Source organism: Pithys albifrons, chromosome 10 (assembly GCF_047495875.1).
Source record: "Pithys albifrons albifrons isolate INPA30051 chromosome 10, PitAlb_v1, whole genome shotgun sequence".
In the NCBI taxonomy this organism is placed as follows: Eukaryota; Metazoa; Chordata; class Aves; order Passeriformes; family Thamnophilidae; genus Pithys; species Pithys albifrons.
In genome coordinates, this window is record NC_092467.1 from 9,296,646 (window position 1) to 9,313,430 (window position 16,785).

At 48.7% G+C, this 16,785-nt stretch overlaps 1 protein-coding gene across 3 annotated transcripts in view; it reads left to right on the plus strand.

Annotated features, from left to right (window-relative positions):
• Window positions 1–8,840, plus strand: part of MTA1 (metastasis associated 1) — a 76,854-nt gene extending 68,014 nt beyond the window's left edge. The window contains exons 20-21 of one of the 3 annotated variants that reach the window (XM_071564546.1): window positions 2,535–2,686; window positions 7,105–8,840. In XM_071564546.1, the coding sequence (XP_071420647.1) occupies window positions 2,535–2,686; window positions 7,105–7,243 (291 nt within the window). In that variant the 3' untranslated portion in view covers window positions 7,244–8,840. The remainder of the gene's footprint in view (window positions 1–2,534; window positions 2,687–7,104) is intronic. The other 2 variants (XM_071564547.1, XM_071564548.1) reach the window with 2 other exon arrangements.
• The last annotated feature ends 7,945 nt before the right edge of the window (window positions 8,841–16,785 follow it).

The following is a 16,785-nucleotide window of genomic DNA, read 5'->3' on the forward strand; positions in this document are numbered from 1 at the left end:
AGGAGAAAGGTTTAAATGATGGAAGGGTTTGTTTAGAAAACAGGTTTTTTATTATTTTTTAGGAAGTTGGTGTGCAAGTTACCTGCTGAGAATGCTTGTATTTTACATTCTTTTTTTTTTTCTTTGTTTTGAGTAAAAATCATTCCTAGTCTTTCATCTGTTGTGCTGAGTTTAATCAAAGGACAGAAGCAAATAGCCAGTCTCATTGATGTGTCTCTGGCAAAATGCTTTCTCATGAAATTCACTCCAGTGTGAAAGGGCCAGTGCACAGGGTGTGCCTCCCTTTTGCCCCTTCCATTTGGCTTATGGGAGACAACTTCAAGCATATTCCAGCCCCCTCCCACCCCCCCAGATGATTTTCTGATGTTGATAAAGTGGGGTTTGCCTCATTAGCTGAACTGCCACAATGCATTACTGTCAGCAGAGTCCCTGTGACACGGGTCAGTCAGCAGCAGGTGTAACTGGTGGTCCCTGAACAGCAATCACAGGCATTATTAAATCTGACTGTTCTGGGGTAGTGTGAAGTGTCCTGAGGGGCGGCTACAACTTGAGCATGCCAGGCTGCTTGTAATAACACAGCATTTCTTTGGTTTGTTCCTTAATCCCAAGTGGTAAATTGTATTCCTCCATGAATTTAGCTTAATTTTGTGTCACTGAGGAGACTGGCTACTTGTTTGTGTCTGCTGAATAAACCAACTCAGAGCAGTGGGAGAAATCTGTGATGGTCTAATACTTTTTAGGTGTCTTAGGGTGAAACCCCCAGAACCACCTTGATTTCTGGCTGCCTGGTAAAATGTGCTACTGAGTGAAAAATTAAAACTCCACATTTCAGGATGTATCATTTGAAATAGATTTCACTGTGTAGGTAAAGACAACCTGGAAGCACAGGGGTGCCCTTTCTAGGTATTTCCAAGAATTTTTTCCAGAGTTGTTCTATGTATGTTGCATATGTGGAGAAAATATCCTTTGCAACTTTAATGAAAGGATTTTCTTGGAGAAACCTGGATGGGTTAAAAAAAAGCCATCAGAAAAGCCTTTATTTGAAACCTTTTCCTTAACAAATGCCAAATTAAAAGCAATTGTCGAAGTATTTCAGTGGTCTGCTGTGCTGCCAAAGTTGTCTTTTGTTTCACATGGGGCTGGACAACTAAAAATTTAAATTATTATTACACTTGTATGCAACACTTTTAAAAAGCTTAGAATTTTAAAAGGTGAGATTTTGTTTGTTTAGCTCTAAAGCCCAGATGTTCTACAGGAAGCAGATGTTGCTAGAGCAGTTGATTAAGGCTGGTCAAAGAAAAGTCATCTATCATTTTTTATTTTCTCCTCAGGTAAAAAATTCAAATAGATGCAGGGATTTGTTGGGGTTTTTTTCCCTTGGTTATCAGACTGAAGTCTTCCCTTTCTAAGTCAAGGTGTTAAAATTTGGTTGAACTTTTGCAATGACCTGGTACTTGAAGATTTGAACACCTCATGTCCCCACCATGCCTTTTGAGATGGATCTCCCAGGGCAGACATCTCTCACTTATTCTCAGTTTCCCATTCTGGGGGCAGAGGGGGAAGCCTTGGTGCATCTAGGGAGACAATCTGACCTCCGATGATGGCCTGTGAAATACCAGAATTAAATTTATACCAGGACATTTTCTGACCAGCTTTAATTTATGCATATCAAGTTTTCTGGGCCTTCATTTTGCATCTTACCCGACTGTTCAGTGTTACTGATTTCAGTGGGATTTCTCAATGTGGTAATCAGCAGGAAGAGGGGCAGCAGAACTGGACTTCAGTGATCAAGAACAACTGCATTTGAGAAGCTTAACACTTTGCTCCCTTTCATCTGCACCTCTCTTAATAACAGCTCATGTTTTTCCAGTTGGGTCAACGGGGCTTTACTGTGGGTCTGGAAAACGATACCTGTGTTCATTCACAAAGCAAATGTGTTGTGTTGTGAGAAATCTGTGGTGTTCAATACTAAAAGGATTTTATGATGAAAGCTGCTGAGCGTTGTGTACTAGATTTGTTTTCAACAACATATTTAATTCTATACTATCCTCATTAAATATTAACCTCCCTAGAACAAAAAGGATATGGGTAAGTTTAGTACTGCAGAATATCTGTAAATTCTGATTTCTGTGTTTGATTTGCTCTGTAGCTAGATATTCTTCCCTGAAATCAATAGATTTGCTCTAGATTAATGGTAGTAGCTGAAATCTTAAGTCTTATGCTCAATCTTTTGAACTTAATGTCAACTTTCAGACACAAGCAACAGATTATCGGTAATGCCTGCTATTTATTATTTGTCTTGTCGCTGCAGTATTGCTGTCCTATTGCATATTGAACTTGCCTAACTTGTACTGCTTGTGAACAATTGCTTATATGTGAATTCTGTGTTCGGTCCTGGGCCAGAGGGGAAGTATTTTTCATAACTCTCAACAAGTGATATGAAAACTTTAATTCTCTTTTCCTTTGAGTGCTTATCAAATGCTGCTGCAGGTTTGTTGCAGTCCCTAACTGTACCTTTTTATGTATCACGTTAGGGACCAAGCCGAAACTTGCTGCTCAATGGGAAATCATACCCAACAAAAGTCCGATTAATTCGTGGTGGATCCATGCCTCCAGTGAAAAGGAGGAGAATGAACTGGATTGATGCACCAGATGATGTTTTTTACATGGCCACTGAAGAAACCAGGTAGGAAATGTGGTCTTTCAGAGGATTTGAGGGGAGGCCTTTTGGTTTGTGGGGGCTGCAGTTGATGTGGTTAGACAGAGATCTCATCAGCAGATGTGTTGCTACAAACTGAATGCAGAAACCACTGCAAGTGTTGAGGTGAGTAAAGGCTGGGAAATACCTAATCACGCACTTGCATTCCAGAAAGAGCAGATTCTTCTTCTTCCAAAGCAGTTGCTGTAGGAGATGAGCAAAAAGGGGAGGAAGACTGAGGTGGAAAGTTCAACTGGTTCAGACTCATCACTGCCCTTAGAGGTCCCCTGGCAGTGGGATAGGATTGGAGCCCCCAGGCTCATGGGTGATGCTGAAGAGCACAGCCTCCTGTACACAGAACTCTGCATGCCCTCTTGCATGTTGAACTGTCCTCACAACACCACCTCGTATGTTTGGGTACTGAAATCTGCAAGTGACAGAGGGTTTCTGTGGGCTGAGTTGACTCATTTCTTTGGTTTATATTTGCCACCAGTGGTGAGATTTAGCCTTGCAGTGTCCGTCTTCCTCCTTTGATGGTACTGCTTCTGCTAGTCCTTCTTGTTGGTCTGCCCACAGGATAAAAATAGTAAAAGAAACTCCTTGCATGAGTTTCACTTTAAACTCTGTTTACAGACTGCTGGCAGGCTGGTAGAAGCTGTGGCCTGATCCCTAATGCAAATCCTTTGTGTGTGTGTGTTCCCAGTACTGTTATTCCTTGGAAGGGAGGGTTGCACCTGGGTGTGGTGAGAGAGGCTTAGGCTTGTGTGGTTTCCCCTCAAGAACTTGATGCCTCTCACCTGGGTAACCTTGAAGAAGGTCAGGGCAAAGCTTTCCCTGCTTTCCAGCCCTCCCTGCGAGCAGGGGTGGTGTCTGGCTTCTGTCTTGGCCTGGAGTGTGGAGTTATCAACACTTGCGCTATCGGTGCCCCAACAGCAGAACAGCACTTACCTTTCCCTCCAGCTTCTTGCAGAGATGGACCTGGGAATTACTGGATGTCTGAGCCCGTAGAAGTGACTGAGGAGGTCAAGATTTTTGAGTGCTTTGTCTCCTCTGGTGCTACTAAATTTGGCACTACTCGGCGTATTCATTTGTTCAGCATGAAGTGACTAGTCAGTCATGATATCCCCAACCTCCATCTTAGCCTGCAAAGCATTTCAAGTGTCAAATGACTATTCTGTGGGCCTAGTACCAAAGATGGGCTTTGTAGACAAGCTGAGACTGGTAATGCTGAAGTTACTAACCACTGATCTATTGGGTCATCAGATTTCAGTGCAGGAAACACCCTCTAAGAACTCAGAAGTAACAAGAAATAAATATTCCTGTCAGGTTTGATCCTATAAACACCTCTAATGCAACTGTGCATTTCACACCAACTCCTATCTTTACCATGTCTTTCCCTTCTTTCTGTGCCTGCAAGGTGCTGTGAAAGAAAGCAGTGAGATTCCATATATAATTGAAAATAAAGTGAGAGAAGTATTTCATTTTCAGAGGAAGCAGTTTCCTTATTCCTGTTGTCTTCCTGCTCTGATAAAGAAGTACTGGAATCCTGTTTCAGACCTGCAACTCTGGCAAATTCACTGCATCTACAATGCAGTGTTTATGGTCTCTAATTCACTCCTTAGATGCTCAAGGCTTATTTCATAATCCTACATCCACAAAACACTTCTTGAGATCTTCATCATCCAACCCATATGAAATACTGTAGGTGTGTGGTAGCAATGTGTCAGTACAAGGTCCTGCTCTTTGACCTGTGTGCAACAATGAGAATATTCGTCATGTGTTGTTGGTCGTGACAACAATTTACTGTAAAGACTCAGAATCATCTGCTCAAACAGAACCACACACTGACACAGGAAAAAATGAGTCCCACAGCAACCAGCACATCTCTAGTCAAAATTGTAGTTCAGTGAAAGACATCAGCTCAGTAAGATCTTATCTCTTCCAGTTAAAAATAAAGAAAGAAAAGAAAAAAGTGTTTCTTGTCTGACAGCCTTGCTGCTTAGCTGACTGATGAGTGGTGAAAGGAGATTTTTGGCAGCCTGTTGAAGAGCAGGGAAGCCTGAGCATTGTAGCATTGTCAGTGGCACGGGTTTTCTGTCGGGCATTTCACCTCTAACTTTTCCCTGAACCATCTGCTGCATTCCAGTGTCAAGAATGTAAGACTTGTTTGTGAGCTCTGAAACAATTTGAGCTTTGTGTTGGCTCTGTGGCAATCAATCTAGCTGCAATATCTGCATATCATCCTCCAGCTGAGGGTCAGGCTGTGTTCTCAGTCACATAAAGTAGGTTTTCCTGAAGTTTTACATGCTCCCTCCTCCCCTTTTTGCATAGCCCTATTGAGAACGGTGCTGGAAAACTGGATGGCTCTGAGGGAGCAGTTTGAAAAGTTGGTCAGATGAAAGGAATAAATTTTTTCATTCAAGCCTCACAGTAAGGAACTTGGCATTTATAACTTATGCAAGCGGAGGCAGCGAGTGACCTGATCAGAATCTAGAACTGCTGCAAGACGTGTTTCAGATGGTGGCGTGGCTAATGGAGCACACGGCGGTGCTGCGAGGAGCTCTGCTGGCTACAAGTAGATCAAATGCAGCCAAACAATTCTTGGACAAGTCATTACATCAAGTTCTATTTTAGCTCCCCCACCCTCACTTTGCTGCCTTGTTCTCTCCTCTCCCTGTGCTCTTTCAACTTTAGAGAAAAGAGAAACAGGAACACTGGGCAAACAAAAGATGTATATGTCTGTCTCTGTGTGTGTGTGTTGTGCTGTGCAACAACTTGTCCTGCTTAGTGGGCAAAAAAACAAGTGAGAAGATGACTAAATCTGACAAGAGCTGATTTAAAATCTTCAGCTGAGGTTGTTGATTTGTTAGTTTTGGTGGTGCTAAGGGTAAGTTTTAGAGGAGAGTAGGACCATTTTCTTCAGCAATTATCATATCTCAAAGACAAAAACCATAGCACAGTGATAGGCATCAGCTCAGTAAGAATGTATCTCTTCCACTGACAAATAAACCAAAACCAACCAACCAAAAAACCCCTCAACAAACAACAAAAGGGTTTTTTGGCCCCAGCAATGTTCAGTAACCAAAATTAGGGGATAGGTGGCTGAGACTGTAAAGCCCTTCCTCTCAGGTCTCTCATGGTGAACCAAAAACTTATTCCATCAGGAGCTTGTGATGGAAGGCAGTGCTGCCTTATTAGACCCTCCTTGTTGCTCCATTTCCTGAGCTCAAGGCTGTGCATAGTGGGTACTGGTGCACTTCTCTTATGAATATTTATTACTTTCCTCTCTAATTCCTACATGCCTTTGACCACCACAACATCCTCTGTAAAGAATTCCTCCTTCTCATTGCATAGTAAATTTTTCATTGTTGGGTTTTTTTTTGTTTTGATGGGGTTTTTTAAGGATACTTCCTTTAGCTCTAAGCCTCATATTGACAAAAAGAAACAAGGAATCATTCTGTATAGTCTAATTTATTTTGGTAATTTTAAAGCTTTGGTGTGCCCTCTCCCTTCCCCTCTCCCTTCCCCTCTCCCTTCCCCTCTCCCTTCCCCTCTCCCTTCCCCTCTCCCTTCCCCTCTCCCTTCCCCTCTCCCTTCCCCTCTCCCTTCCCCTCTCCCTTCCCCTCTCCCTTCCCCTCTCCCTTCCCCTCTCCCTTCCCCTCTCCCTTCCCCTCTCCCTTCCCCTCTCCCTTCCCCTCTCCCTTCCCCTCTCCCTTCCCCTCTCCCTTCCCCTCTCCCTTCCCCTCTCCCAGACATACATGTGGAAGAAATGAGGGGGGAGACACCCTGTTAGTGTTCCCAGCATGGGGAAAAGGCTCCAGTATTGGTTCACTGGTTAGTGGCCATCACAGAGCTCCCCTGCACAGCTCAGCCATGAGACGTAGCTCTGTGGGAGAGCAAGTGTGGTGGGTTTCCAGGAGCTGTGTGTTCCTGCTCAGGGCTGGGCAATGGCAGAGTGCTCTGTACCAGCGAGTGGGAAGTGACCAGCATTGCCAGAGGAGGTCTGGTTGTAACTTGGCTTTGTAAATTCACACAAAGCTGCCTCCAGCATGTCTGACTGATGAAAATAAATTCAAAATCAATCAGTGGTATAGAAACTGGCTGTAGTGACTATTTCACATGTTGTATTCACAGCAGTAGACATTGGTCTACAAGGTTGAACCAGAATGCCTTCTGCTTTGCAGGAGAAGGATTCTGGAATGCCATTTCCTCATAGTTGGGTTTATAAATCAGAAAACATAAGTTTTCCAGGGAAGACGTCACAAAAAGAACCAGTGTCAGCCCACCCCATTAGTGAATAGCCCCTGCATGTGCAGGCCTTGGATTCCCTTGGAGAAATGGAGAAACCTGTGCTGCCTTAGTGTCCAGTCCCTGTAATCCCATCCTTTCTTCCTTACTGTCTGCAGGAAAATCCGCAAGCTGCTTTCCTCCTCTGAAGCCAAGCGAGCCGCCAGACGCCCTTACAAGCCTATTATCCTCCGGCCCATCCAGGCAGTGCAGCTCCGCCAGCCCATGAATGATGAACCCATAATCATCGAGGATTAACGCACGCTGAGCAGCGCTCTGGATGGCCGTGGATCTGCCTGAAAGAATCTCTCCTCCAATATCTACTTGAGTTTCTATGGCTACAGCATTGAACTAACTGTTTAAGAGAGGGAACTTTCGAGGAACTGTTTTGCATCTTTTAAACCCTTAAAAGGAACTCGGCCCTGCTCTGAGCCTCTGACCACAGACAGCTCTCTCTCTCTCTCTCTCTCTCTTTCATGCTCTCTCCTTCTCTCTCCTTTCCTTTTTTTCTTTTTTCTTTTTTTTTTTTTTAATTTTTGGTAGTCTCTTTTCCCTTTTGCTTCTACCCCTTTTGTAGATGGGGAGGGAAAGTAAGTTTAACTTATTAAGAGAATGTGGACTAGTACTTTTTAGCTTTGTTTCCTCTTCTCATGTACGAAGAGCTAGAACCCTTCATTTTGTGACTGAGCTCTTGTTGCAAAGCCATTTTTTGAGGCTGTGTTGTAAGATTTTTCTTTTCTTTTTTTTTAATTTTGTGGACGGTGCCATTTTTTATTTCATTTATATTATTTCTTTTGTAGATAAATTTCTGACCTTTAACTGATATTTGAAAATAGGAGCTAAAAGCCAGCCCCAGGTTCAGACAGTTTTCTTTGGTCCTGTCCCTTCTGTTTTTTGGATCATTTTGCACAGCCAGTTGTGCTCATGCACAAGACAGAACCAACTCAGGCTGAGAAAGGAGTGAGCTAAGAACTGAGGAACCTTGCAGAACATTACACTAATGTTGTGTGCAGTGGAGGCCAGAATTAGGTGTCCTTACTGTAGTTGCTCCCTGGGAGATGTGGCCTGTGGCATTTCTCCCAGTAACCAGCAGTTTGTGTGCTGCCTTCTCTGTAACACCCGGAATCCTGCGTGCTGTTAGGCCACCAAGAGCCAGCAGTAGGCCCAGCAAGTGTAATGAATTGCTTTGCTCTGGCTCCAAGAGTCAAGTACACCAATGCCCAGGGACATTTTGCTTAGAACTCTGAACCTGTTTGTGCATCAGTGCTTTTGGACACATATTTCCCAGGATGAGACCTGGTTTCTCTTTAATTGCATTACTGTATGTTTCCCATTTTGAAGGGACTTTAAATTACAGCTGGGTTTTCTTTTGAACACATTGTGTCTGAAATTAAGTGTTTTTTTCCCCCTTGACATTTCTTGTGTTTGAGGTTTCTTGCATCTCTTGAACTTCTTACGTATTTGCAAGTCTGTATCATTTCTTTTTCATATGTCTTCTCATGGCAGTGCATTTGCTGAATGCCCTGCTCGGTTTTGAAAGGATGTAAACTATCACTGGCAACTTGTGCTGATCTGTACATGTACCTGCCTCAAGCAGACACAGCATGTAATAACCCCCAAGTCATTCCATATGTGTCAGCAGTGAGATGAGCCAAAGTTGTATTTGGGTTATCACAGTCCAACCGTGATTCTGTGCAACTCTGCTAACCTGCCGGGTTAGACGGAAAGGAATCTCCACAAAATGAAAACAATTCAGTTAACTTTACTTAATAAACCTGGAAAGTGAGCTTTTGTGAAACATCTGCTTTTTGTCTCTTCTGAAATAGCCTCTACAGCTCGGAGCAGTGTGCCTGGTGCACACACCTCGGCACCTCCCTTCCCATTCTGGAGCCATGTTCTGCTCTCTGGTGTTTGTGCCTCCCTGTGCCATTAGGTTGTACAGGGCAAGAGTCACTCATAGTTTGATTGCCACCATGTGCAGTTTAAACATTTCCAGCGGTTCAGGCTCCCTCCTCAGCATCTCCCTCCCTCCTCCTCCTGAAACGTGGCAGCAGATGCAGTGCTAGGGCTCTGAATGAGCCTTTTGTCCACAGAGGCTCATGTGTCCTATTGCTCAGGGCATGACTGGCATGTGGCAGAGGGAGATCCCTGGGGGTCAGCAACCCAGCCCGGGGGCAGGCCTGTAATTCTGCATTGCTACGTCCGGTCCTTGCTGGGACGAGCAGCACAGGCTCCATGTTTGGTCTCATTTGCTGCTCAGGATTTACTCTGTGGCTGTGAGTAGCTGTGCAACTTGGCAAATGTAAGTGTATCCTATACTACTGGTCATGTTTTCCTGTCCATAACAGAACTGGAATGGGATAGCCATTCCTGAAGGATATGCTAATCAGGAAGGGCACAATCTTATTAGACCAAAAGCCTCCAGGACAATGCTGCAGTGACTGTGTGCAGCTTTACTTTGTCTCCATCAATCTTAAGGATTAACCCTCTGTACGTAAGAAACATTGCCAGCCGCAGGAAGGTTTTGTAATGCTTTCTCTGTGAGGGAAGGCTGTCATAGAGATGTTTTCCTGTATCAAAATGAAATCTGAATACATCACTTTGAAAAACTCCATCTCTGAGTTGGCTTCAGCCCCTCTGTGGTGAGATTTGGAGCCAGTGCCTCTGTGGTAGCAGAGGGCTGTGGTCTCTGCCTGGGGCTGGGGGAGCTCTGACACCTCGGCATGCTGGAGTCATTCACGGTGGATGAACTATTGATGAGCCTGGTGAGAAAGGGCTCCGGCTGCACCGAGAGCTCAGGAACCACTTGGGGGTGCCAGCCCTGCAGTTTCCAACATCTTAAAAGCTTTCTTGGAGCAGCTCCAGAGATTACTCTGGGAACCAGTCCAGGCAAGGAGAGAGCATGTCCTGTACTGCCCTGACTTTGAAGGATCCTTGTGCGTTCCTCAATAGGGCTGCTGGATTTTGGCGTGCAGCAGCAGACTCCACTGCCATGTGTTTCACTGCCTTAATTTGTGCCAGCTTGGGAGGAGGAGTTGGAATATACCTTTAGCAACTGTAGGAAATTGCTGGCTTTCGTGAAGTACAGGGAGTGGTGGGTCCTGCCACTGACCTATCCCAGTCCAAGGTGTCACTCTTAAGCCAGTTGCTGTCACTAAGCCTCTCCTGTACTCACATTCATGTGCTCTTGCTGCAGGAATTGCCTTTGATTGTTCACCCTCCTGCTCTAGAGCCTTATAAAAATAAAACAATGTTCAGACAGCTGGGTCACTGTCCCATTATCTGTCTCCCTTCTGCCCCCCTGCTTCCACCTCAAAAAGAGCCCCTGAGGTTGTAGGGGACACGTTATGCTGAAGCTGCAGTGAGGGCACATGTTTGGGTGCATTAGCTCCTTGTGCAGAGCCTGGAGCAGGCCAGGTCTACTGCACATGTCTCCAGGATGTAGTAAGTTTTGTCACATCCATTTGGGTATTTTCCTTTAGCCATGTGTCCTGGGAATCCCCATCCCTCATTTGCCTTTCTGCCTCACAGGCATGAGAGCAGATATGTCACAGGCTCAGCTCCTGTCCCTTGGAGAAGACTGTGCTTTGTGCTCATGTGGATGGACCATGTTGACCTCCAGACTCAGTACCATGCTTATAATTTTACAGGCTTAAAAAAAGCAGGAAGTTGGTCAGGAAAGTGTTTTAAAAACAAAACAGGAATCCAAACATTCCTACAATACTTTATGCTAAAATGCTTTTGTTACAGATTTTTGGGGGGTTTTTTTAAAGATTAACTTTGGTATTTTGGAAGCATTTTTTTACATTGAAATTTGCATTTTACCAGCTTGTCAGTAGCAGCTCCCTGTGATCTCTGCTTTTGCTGCTGTAACATGAAGGCAGTGCCCTGACTGTAACAGCATCGTTGAACCAGCGTGCAAAAAAGAAAAGCGTGACCAAAACTAACAATTCTGAACTTGGCATTCCTGCTGTGGGAGGAGGGCTGTAACTGGGACACTACTGGAGAGTTGTAAAGCAAAATACACGCTGAAATTTCCTTTGAAATGGAAATTTGGAGCCGGTGCCAGCTCTGCTGCGGGCTCTGGCTCTCGGTTCCAGTGTTACACAAGCCAGACCTTGGGAAGAGCAAGAGGCTCTTTTGGATGGTCGGTTTGCATCATGGTGGAGCTGCTTCCCACCGCTGTGGGAGGAGGGGGCACTTACCTGCTCACACAGGGCCCTGGGCATGAGCACTGATATGGGAGGTGTGCCAGCCTGGGGGATTTCTGGGAAGGGCACAAATAAAATCTTGCCGATTTTGACTGGCTGGAGGAAGAAGGAAGGGGTTTGACACAGTTACAGAAACTGGACCCTGTATATTTTCTGGTTTTCTTAATCCATCAAGAGGGTACAGGCTTAAAAACACCATTAACCCAAATAAGCTTTGGCAGCAGCTTTAGAGGGAGAAAAGAGATCACTGTGGAAAGGCAAGTCGAGGCATGACAGTCCTCTCTAGCTGGTGAGTGTTTCTTTAGGGGTTTTCCTGTAAATGTACTTTTTAGTCAGGGTTTTTCTAGGGTTAGCCTGCAAGAGCCAACAGTGATGGGACCTGCCATGAATCCCATCTTCAGGATATAAACATGTCTTGGGCATGTGTCTTGAGCATGTCTTTACTGCCCTTCTCAAGGGAGGAGACTGGAATGGCTCATGTCCCCATTGTCCCTGCTGCCCTTTCTTTCCTTCCTGGGGACTGATAGAAAGGGTTTTGCCCTTCTGGGCCACCTTTGAAAACTGGTAAAAGACAGTCTCTGATGATCATGTTTTATCCATGTAGGAGAAGGAAAGCTGCTGCAAGAAAAGGCACACTGTAAATTCAGGTGGGTTGTGGGGCTGGGGGCTTGTCTCCACCTCCTCTTCAGCCTGGAAGAAAGTCAGGCCAGGTCAGGGTTGAAGCACACTTGATTCCTGCCCTGGGCTTTGCAAGTTCATTCACCACATTCCTGGAGTGAGTATGAATAACATAAATTCAGCATCTTTCTGCAGACAGTTTCCTCCCTTCCTGCCTGCAAGGGGACTCTCCACCTGGATCCAGTGCTCCGTGGGATGCTGGCAGCATCACAGCAAGCAGATTTACAGGTCCTTCCTGGAGGTTTCAGCCAAGTCGTGCTCGTTCAGAGATTTTCCATCTGAGCAGGAGCGAGTTTGTTCCCTGTGCCTGCGTCTTGGCTGCCCCTGGGCAGGACACGTGAGAGGGGAGCGTGTGGAGCATGCAGACAAGGAGCCAAGCCAGGCATGTTTGTACACTCCTTTCCCTGCATCCCATGACCCCTTATATCTGGTGGAAATTGGGGGCAAACGCATCCTAATGAGTGGGTCTTCCCCTTTGTGATGCTGAAGAAGACGGTGCCATGAAGGTATTGCAGCACTTACGAGGTGCTGGATTATGTGTGTCCAGCCCCATCCCTACCCCAGAAGCTCACTGAGAGCTGTGTCCTGGAGGTGGTGTGCACGTGGGGCATAGACCATGAAAGCTGAGCAGCCGCTGTGCCCCCTTTTCCCTCTGCTGTGCCAGCTCCCAGAGCTGTGTCACAATCAATGGCTGGCCTGACCTCTGGCCACAGCATGTCCATGGGACTGGGAGGGCTTAATGACAAACTGCCCTGGGTTGAACTTTGCCACTGAAGCCTGACTCCGAGCACAGCCTCTTCACTGGGACACTATTCCCTTCCCCTGGAAAAGCTGGGGAAGAGCCACTGCTGCCAGCCACCCCTACACCTTGCCACTCTCAGCACAGCTTCCCCACTGTAGTGCTACCACAGTGCCCAGGGTGTTTGAGTGCTGGTCTCTCCAGCTGTTTTCCTGCCTTTTCTTGGTTAGAGCACTGCTTCTCAGGCACTGTGATGCCGCCTCATGGAGGCGACATGCCTGCTCCATGGAGGTTCACATGCTCCATACCAAAGTGTGCATCTGCCTGCACATTGGGAAGGGGTCACAGGGACAATGGGGACATCCATGCCAGGTTGCAAGGACAAGTGGGATATCTATAAACCTGTTTATTGCAGGCATGACAGTGCTATCGACTGTGCCTGATAATGGCAGGAACTCGGGTGCCTTTTAAAGGAGAGAAGCGACAAGTGGATGGTTGGAGCTCCAGATAACGGGCGCCAGGGCCAGGTGGTGACATGCCGGGCCCTGGTCGGTGGCATGTGCTGCCTGACAAGACCCAGCTCCTGCCAGCCCCTCGGCATGCTCGTGCTCTGTTCCTCCATCTTCCCTTTTCTTGCTAAGCCTTTCTAAGCTCCTGTGCTCCCTTTCCTGAGACGTGTGCTTATCCTGCAGCCGCCCTTCGGCAGTGAGGCCGGGTACCAAGCCTGTGTGGGCTGTCCCCCTCTGTGTGCAGCTGCCTCCCCACCCCAGCCAGCCCTGGGCTCCTTGTTTTGGGGGGCAGGTTTCCACCACTGCAGGAAGGCTGCCCTCCATGCAGCCCTAGCTTGGGATGTAGGACAGCCAGATCCAGGCTGGCAGGCACTGCATATCCAGGAGGGCTGTGGAGAAAAAATAAAGAAAGAAATGTTTTGCCAGGTTTTGTGAAAGGCTCCTTCTGTCCCATCCCCGAGCAACCACAGGGAACTGTTCCCAGCCCACAAAGAGAAAGCCAACCATTTTTTCCATGAAAATCCTGCCTAATGGCCAAGACCAAGGCAAAATGCAGGTAGAGCTGGGGCAGCCAGTGGGCAGTGTCTGCCACTTGCATGGACAGCAGCTGACTGCTCTGCCATTTGTAACCAACCAGCACCTGGTTGTAAACTGTGCCTGGGGGTGCAGGAGCTTTAGGGATGACAGAAAGCTGCAATGTTGTCAACCTGGGGTGACCCTGTCATGCGGGACAGAGGGGGCTCTGCATGTGGGTTGTCTGCTGGCCATGCACAGATCACTGACCTCTGGGCACATGCACCCAGCAGCAGAGGGTTTTGTCTTAACTTTTTTATTGGGTATTTTTCCCCCTCAGTCTCTTCTTGTCCTGTAACAAATCCAACAGAACCTAGGTGCCAGAAAACATAAGAGCAGAGAAGGCTTTCCAGCTCCCCATATGAACAGCTCTGTCTGGGTCCATGAGTTTTTGTGGTATTTCTGTCAAAATGAAGAAGAAAGAACTGAGGGGAGTCAGCACAGGGAGGAGAGAGAGGTGAGCCAAAGGAGAAGCAGCCTGAGGGGAGTTGTTCCTTATTTATTCCTTACTTTCCCTTAATCTCCATTCAAAGTTCTTTGGTTGACCTGCCCTAGGCAGAGGTCCCAGCCTCGCACCTTTTGCAGGCTCCCAGTGGAGGCAATCCCCGCTTCAGGGCCAGGGCAAGCCTGGCATGCTCAGCAAAACATTCCTCACATCTTGCAGCCCCTGCTGGGTCCGGGGGCAGTTGCTGCTGCCCAGAGAATGACTACAGGCACTGGCTGTAGGATGCGGGATTGCTTCAGTCTCAGTCCCACATGGAAAGGATTTTGCAGGGATGTGTCTCCTACTCCACCCTGTGCAGCATCCCTGAGGGAAGGGGCTGGGTTAAAGCCCCCACTTTATCAGGGACAGGTATGCTGGGCTGTCAGGTGCTCAGTAGAGGAAAGCCCCCTCACACTCCCTCAGTGGTTAACTGAGGGCCCAGCCAGATCAGTGGAGCTGCAATGTCAGTGCCCCACAGGGCGATGTGTGCTGGGCCAGGGAGCCAGCTGGCCACGGCAGCTCAGGAAATCCCGAGGCTGCACAGGGCCAGCACCATTGGAGGAAAATGGGTCACTTACCACCATGGGGGCCAGGGCCAGGGGGATGATCCCCTCGGCCAGGACACCCCTGGGCACTGCTGCATGCCAGAAACCTCCCCTGGCTGCTGAAAGGCAGCTTTGTCACCCACTGCCAGGGAAACTCCAGCTCAGCCCCTGAGCAGGGATGAGGGCCCACAAATTTCTGATGTAAAATTTTCATTCTTTGTTGAAAATTACTCTCCAGGCCAGTCCCCAGCCTGGGTAGTAGTGTGGGGAGGTCAGGGGTGTTCCTCTTGTCACCACATCACTGCCCGCATCCTGCATCCCCCAGGCAGCAGTCTGTCCTGTGCCTGGCACTAGGTGTCCTGTCCCCAGAGAAGCTGGGCCATCCCTGCTTGCTCAGTCAGTGCCACCTAAGTCACCTGTCCCCGCGGCACTGAGACAGCTCTGCCCTCAGTACAGGAGCACGCTGAGCCTAAATCAGGGCAGATTAAGACACGACCAGCTAAAGCCACTTTGCTCCTGAACGAGCATATCCGCTTGGGATTTAGCGCATTTGCAGGCAGGGATTCACACCTTTAGGTGATTTGTCTTAATTCCCCCAGCTTCTATGTGTGAAAAGCCCTTGGCTGCTCACAGCCAGGCTGGGTGCTGGTTCTGCAGCATGGTGGAACTTAGGTTTCTCCTGTGGCTGGCTGCCCCACACATGCTACTGCGTAGATGCAGTCTCCTTCCTCCTCCTCTGCCCCCCACTAGTCCCCAGGACTGGGAAACTAGCTGAGATTTCCTATGAATCTGGATAATTTAAACAGAAGACCCTTTTCAGGGTGTCTCTCACAGTGCAGGAGAGGAGCTGCTGCAGGCACAGAGGATGCTGCTGGTGCTGTGCTGGCCCGTGCCTGCTGCTATGGGGTGCTTTAGAGCTGTGGACACTTGAGTGCCGTGCTGTCATGGGCAGCTGGTCTCCCAGAAATCAACAGCTCTGCAAATCCGCAGCTCTTGCCCTGCCCTGGTGGCTGCTGGCCTGGGCTGGGACATGCTGGCTCCATCGTGGGACACACAGGGCTCAGCTGCCACTCCCTGGGACTGTGAGGGGCTGTGGCGCCCTGGAGGCACCACTGCCACCTGCCCCTGTGCGGGAACCCGGCAGGCCACAAAGCCACACATTGTTGTGACAGCAGCTGGGCAAGGAGTGACAGGGATGCCTGGGCCTTCTAACCCAGCAGAGTGCAAGGGTGATGGAGAAAACCACTGTCAAGCATCCCTGTCCCCTCATCCCCATGCACTCGTCAGCCAGGTCACCTTGTCCCATCCCGGAGCCTCGGGATGACCCTCCCAAACCTGTCGTTGCGCCGAGGGCCAGGCAGGCTGTTGGCAGCAACACCAGCTGCCGGCAAAGAAAGGAGGAATTCTGTGACAATGGCGGCGGAGCAGAGCCGGGCTGCCGGCTGATGAATAATGCAAGAGCTCTGCTTGCGGAGCGGCATATGTCCTGTTTACTAACACCCGGCCTCAGCCTGCGGGATGGTGGTGCCGGGCAGCAGACCCCTGAGCATTCCAGCCACGGGCCCTGCTGCCCCGCTCACCTCCTCTGGACGTCCCGTCCCCTGCGCCCACCACAGCCCTCCCCGCGGGGCACGATCTGGCCGGGAGGGCACAGAGGGGCTCCCTCGGGTGCTGGGGTTCTGCACCCCACCATGGTCTCTCCTATCTCACCATGGCTTCGCGGTTCCCAGATTATCCTCGCCATGGCTTCACGGCTCCCTGAGCATCCCTTTGCAGCCGGAGGGGATTTTGAGATGGGCGTTTCTATGGCAACGGAGCGGAACGGCGCCAGGAGCCGGGGATTCGGGCGCAGCGGCCGGGCATCCCGGGTTGCGAGCGGGGCTGGGGCGAGAACGGGCTGCGGGGTCCTGCGGGGGCGGTGGGAGATGCCCAAGCCCCTCTGCGGGGGCCGGTCCCCTCCGCTCATGCCCCGGCGGCGGCTGCTGGCCGGTGGCAGCCGGGGGGACTCTCGGCCGGTGCCTTTTGGGGCCGGTAAAAACCCCACAAGCCGCGTCGCTTAAT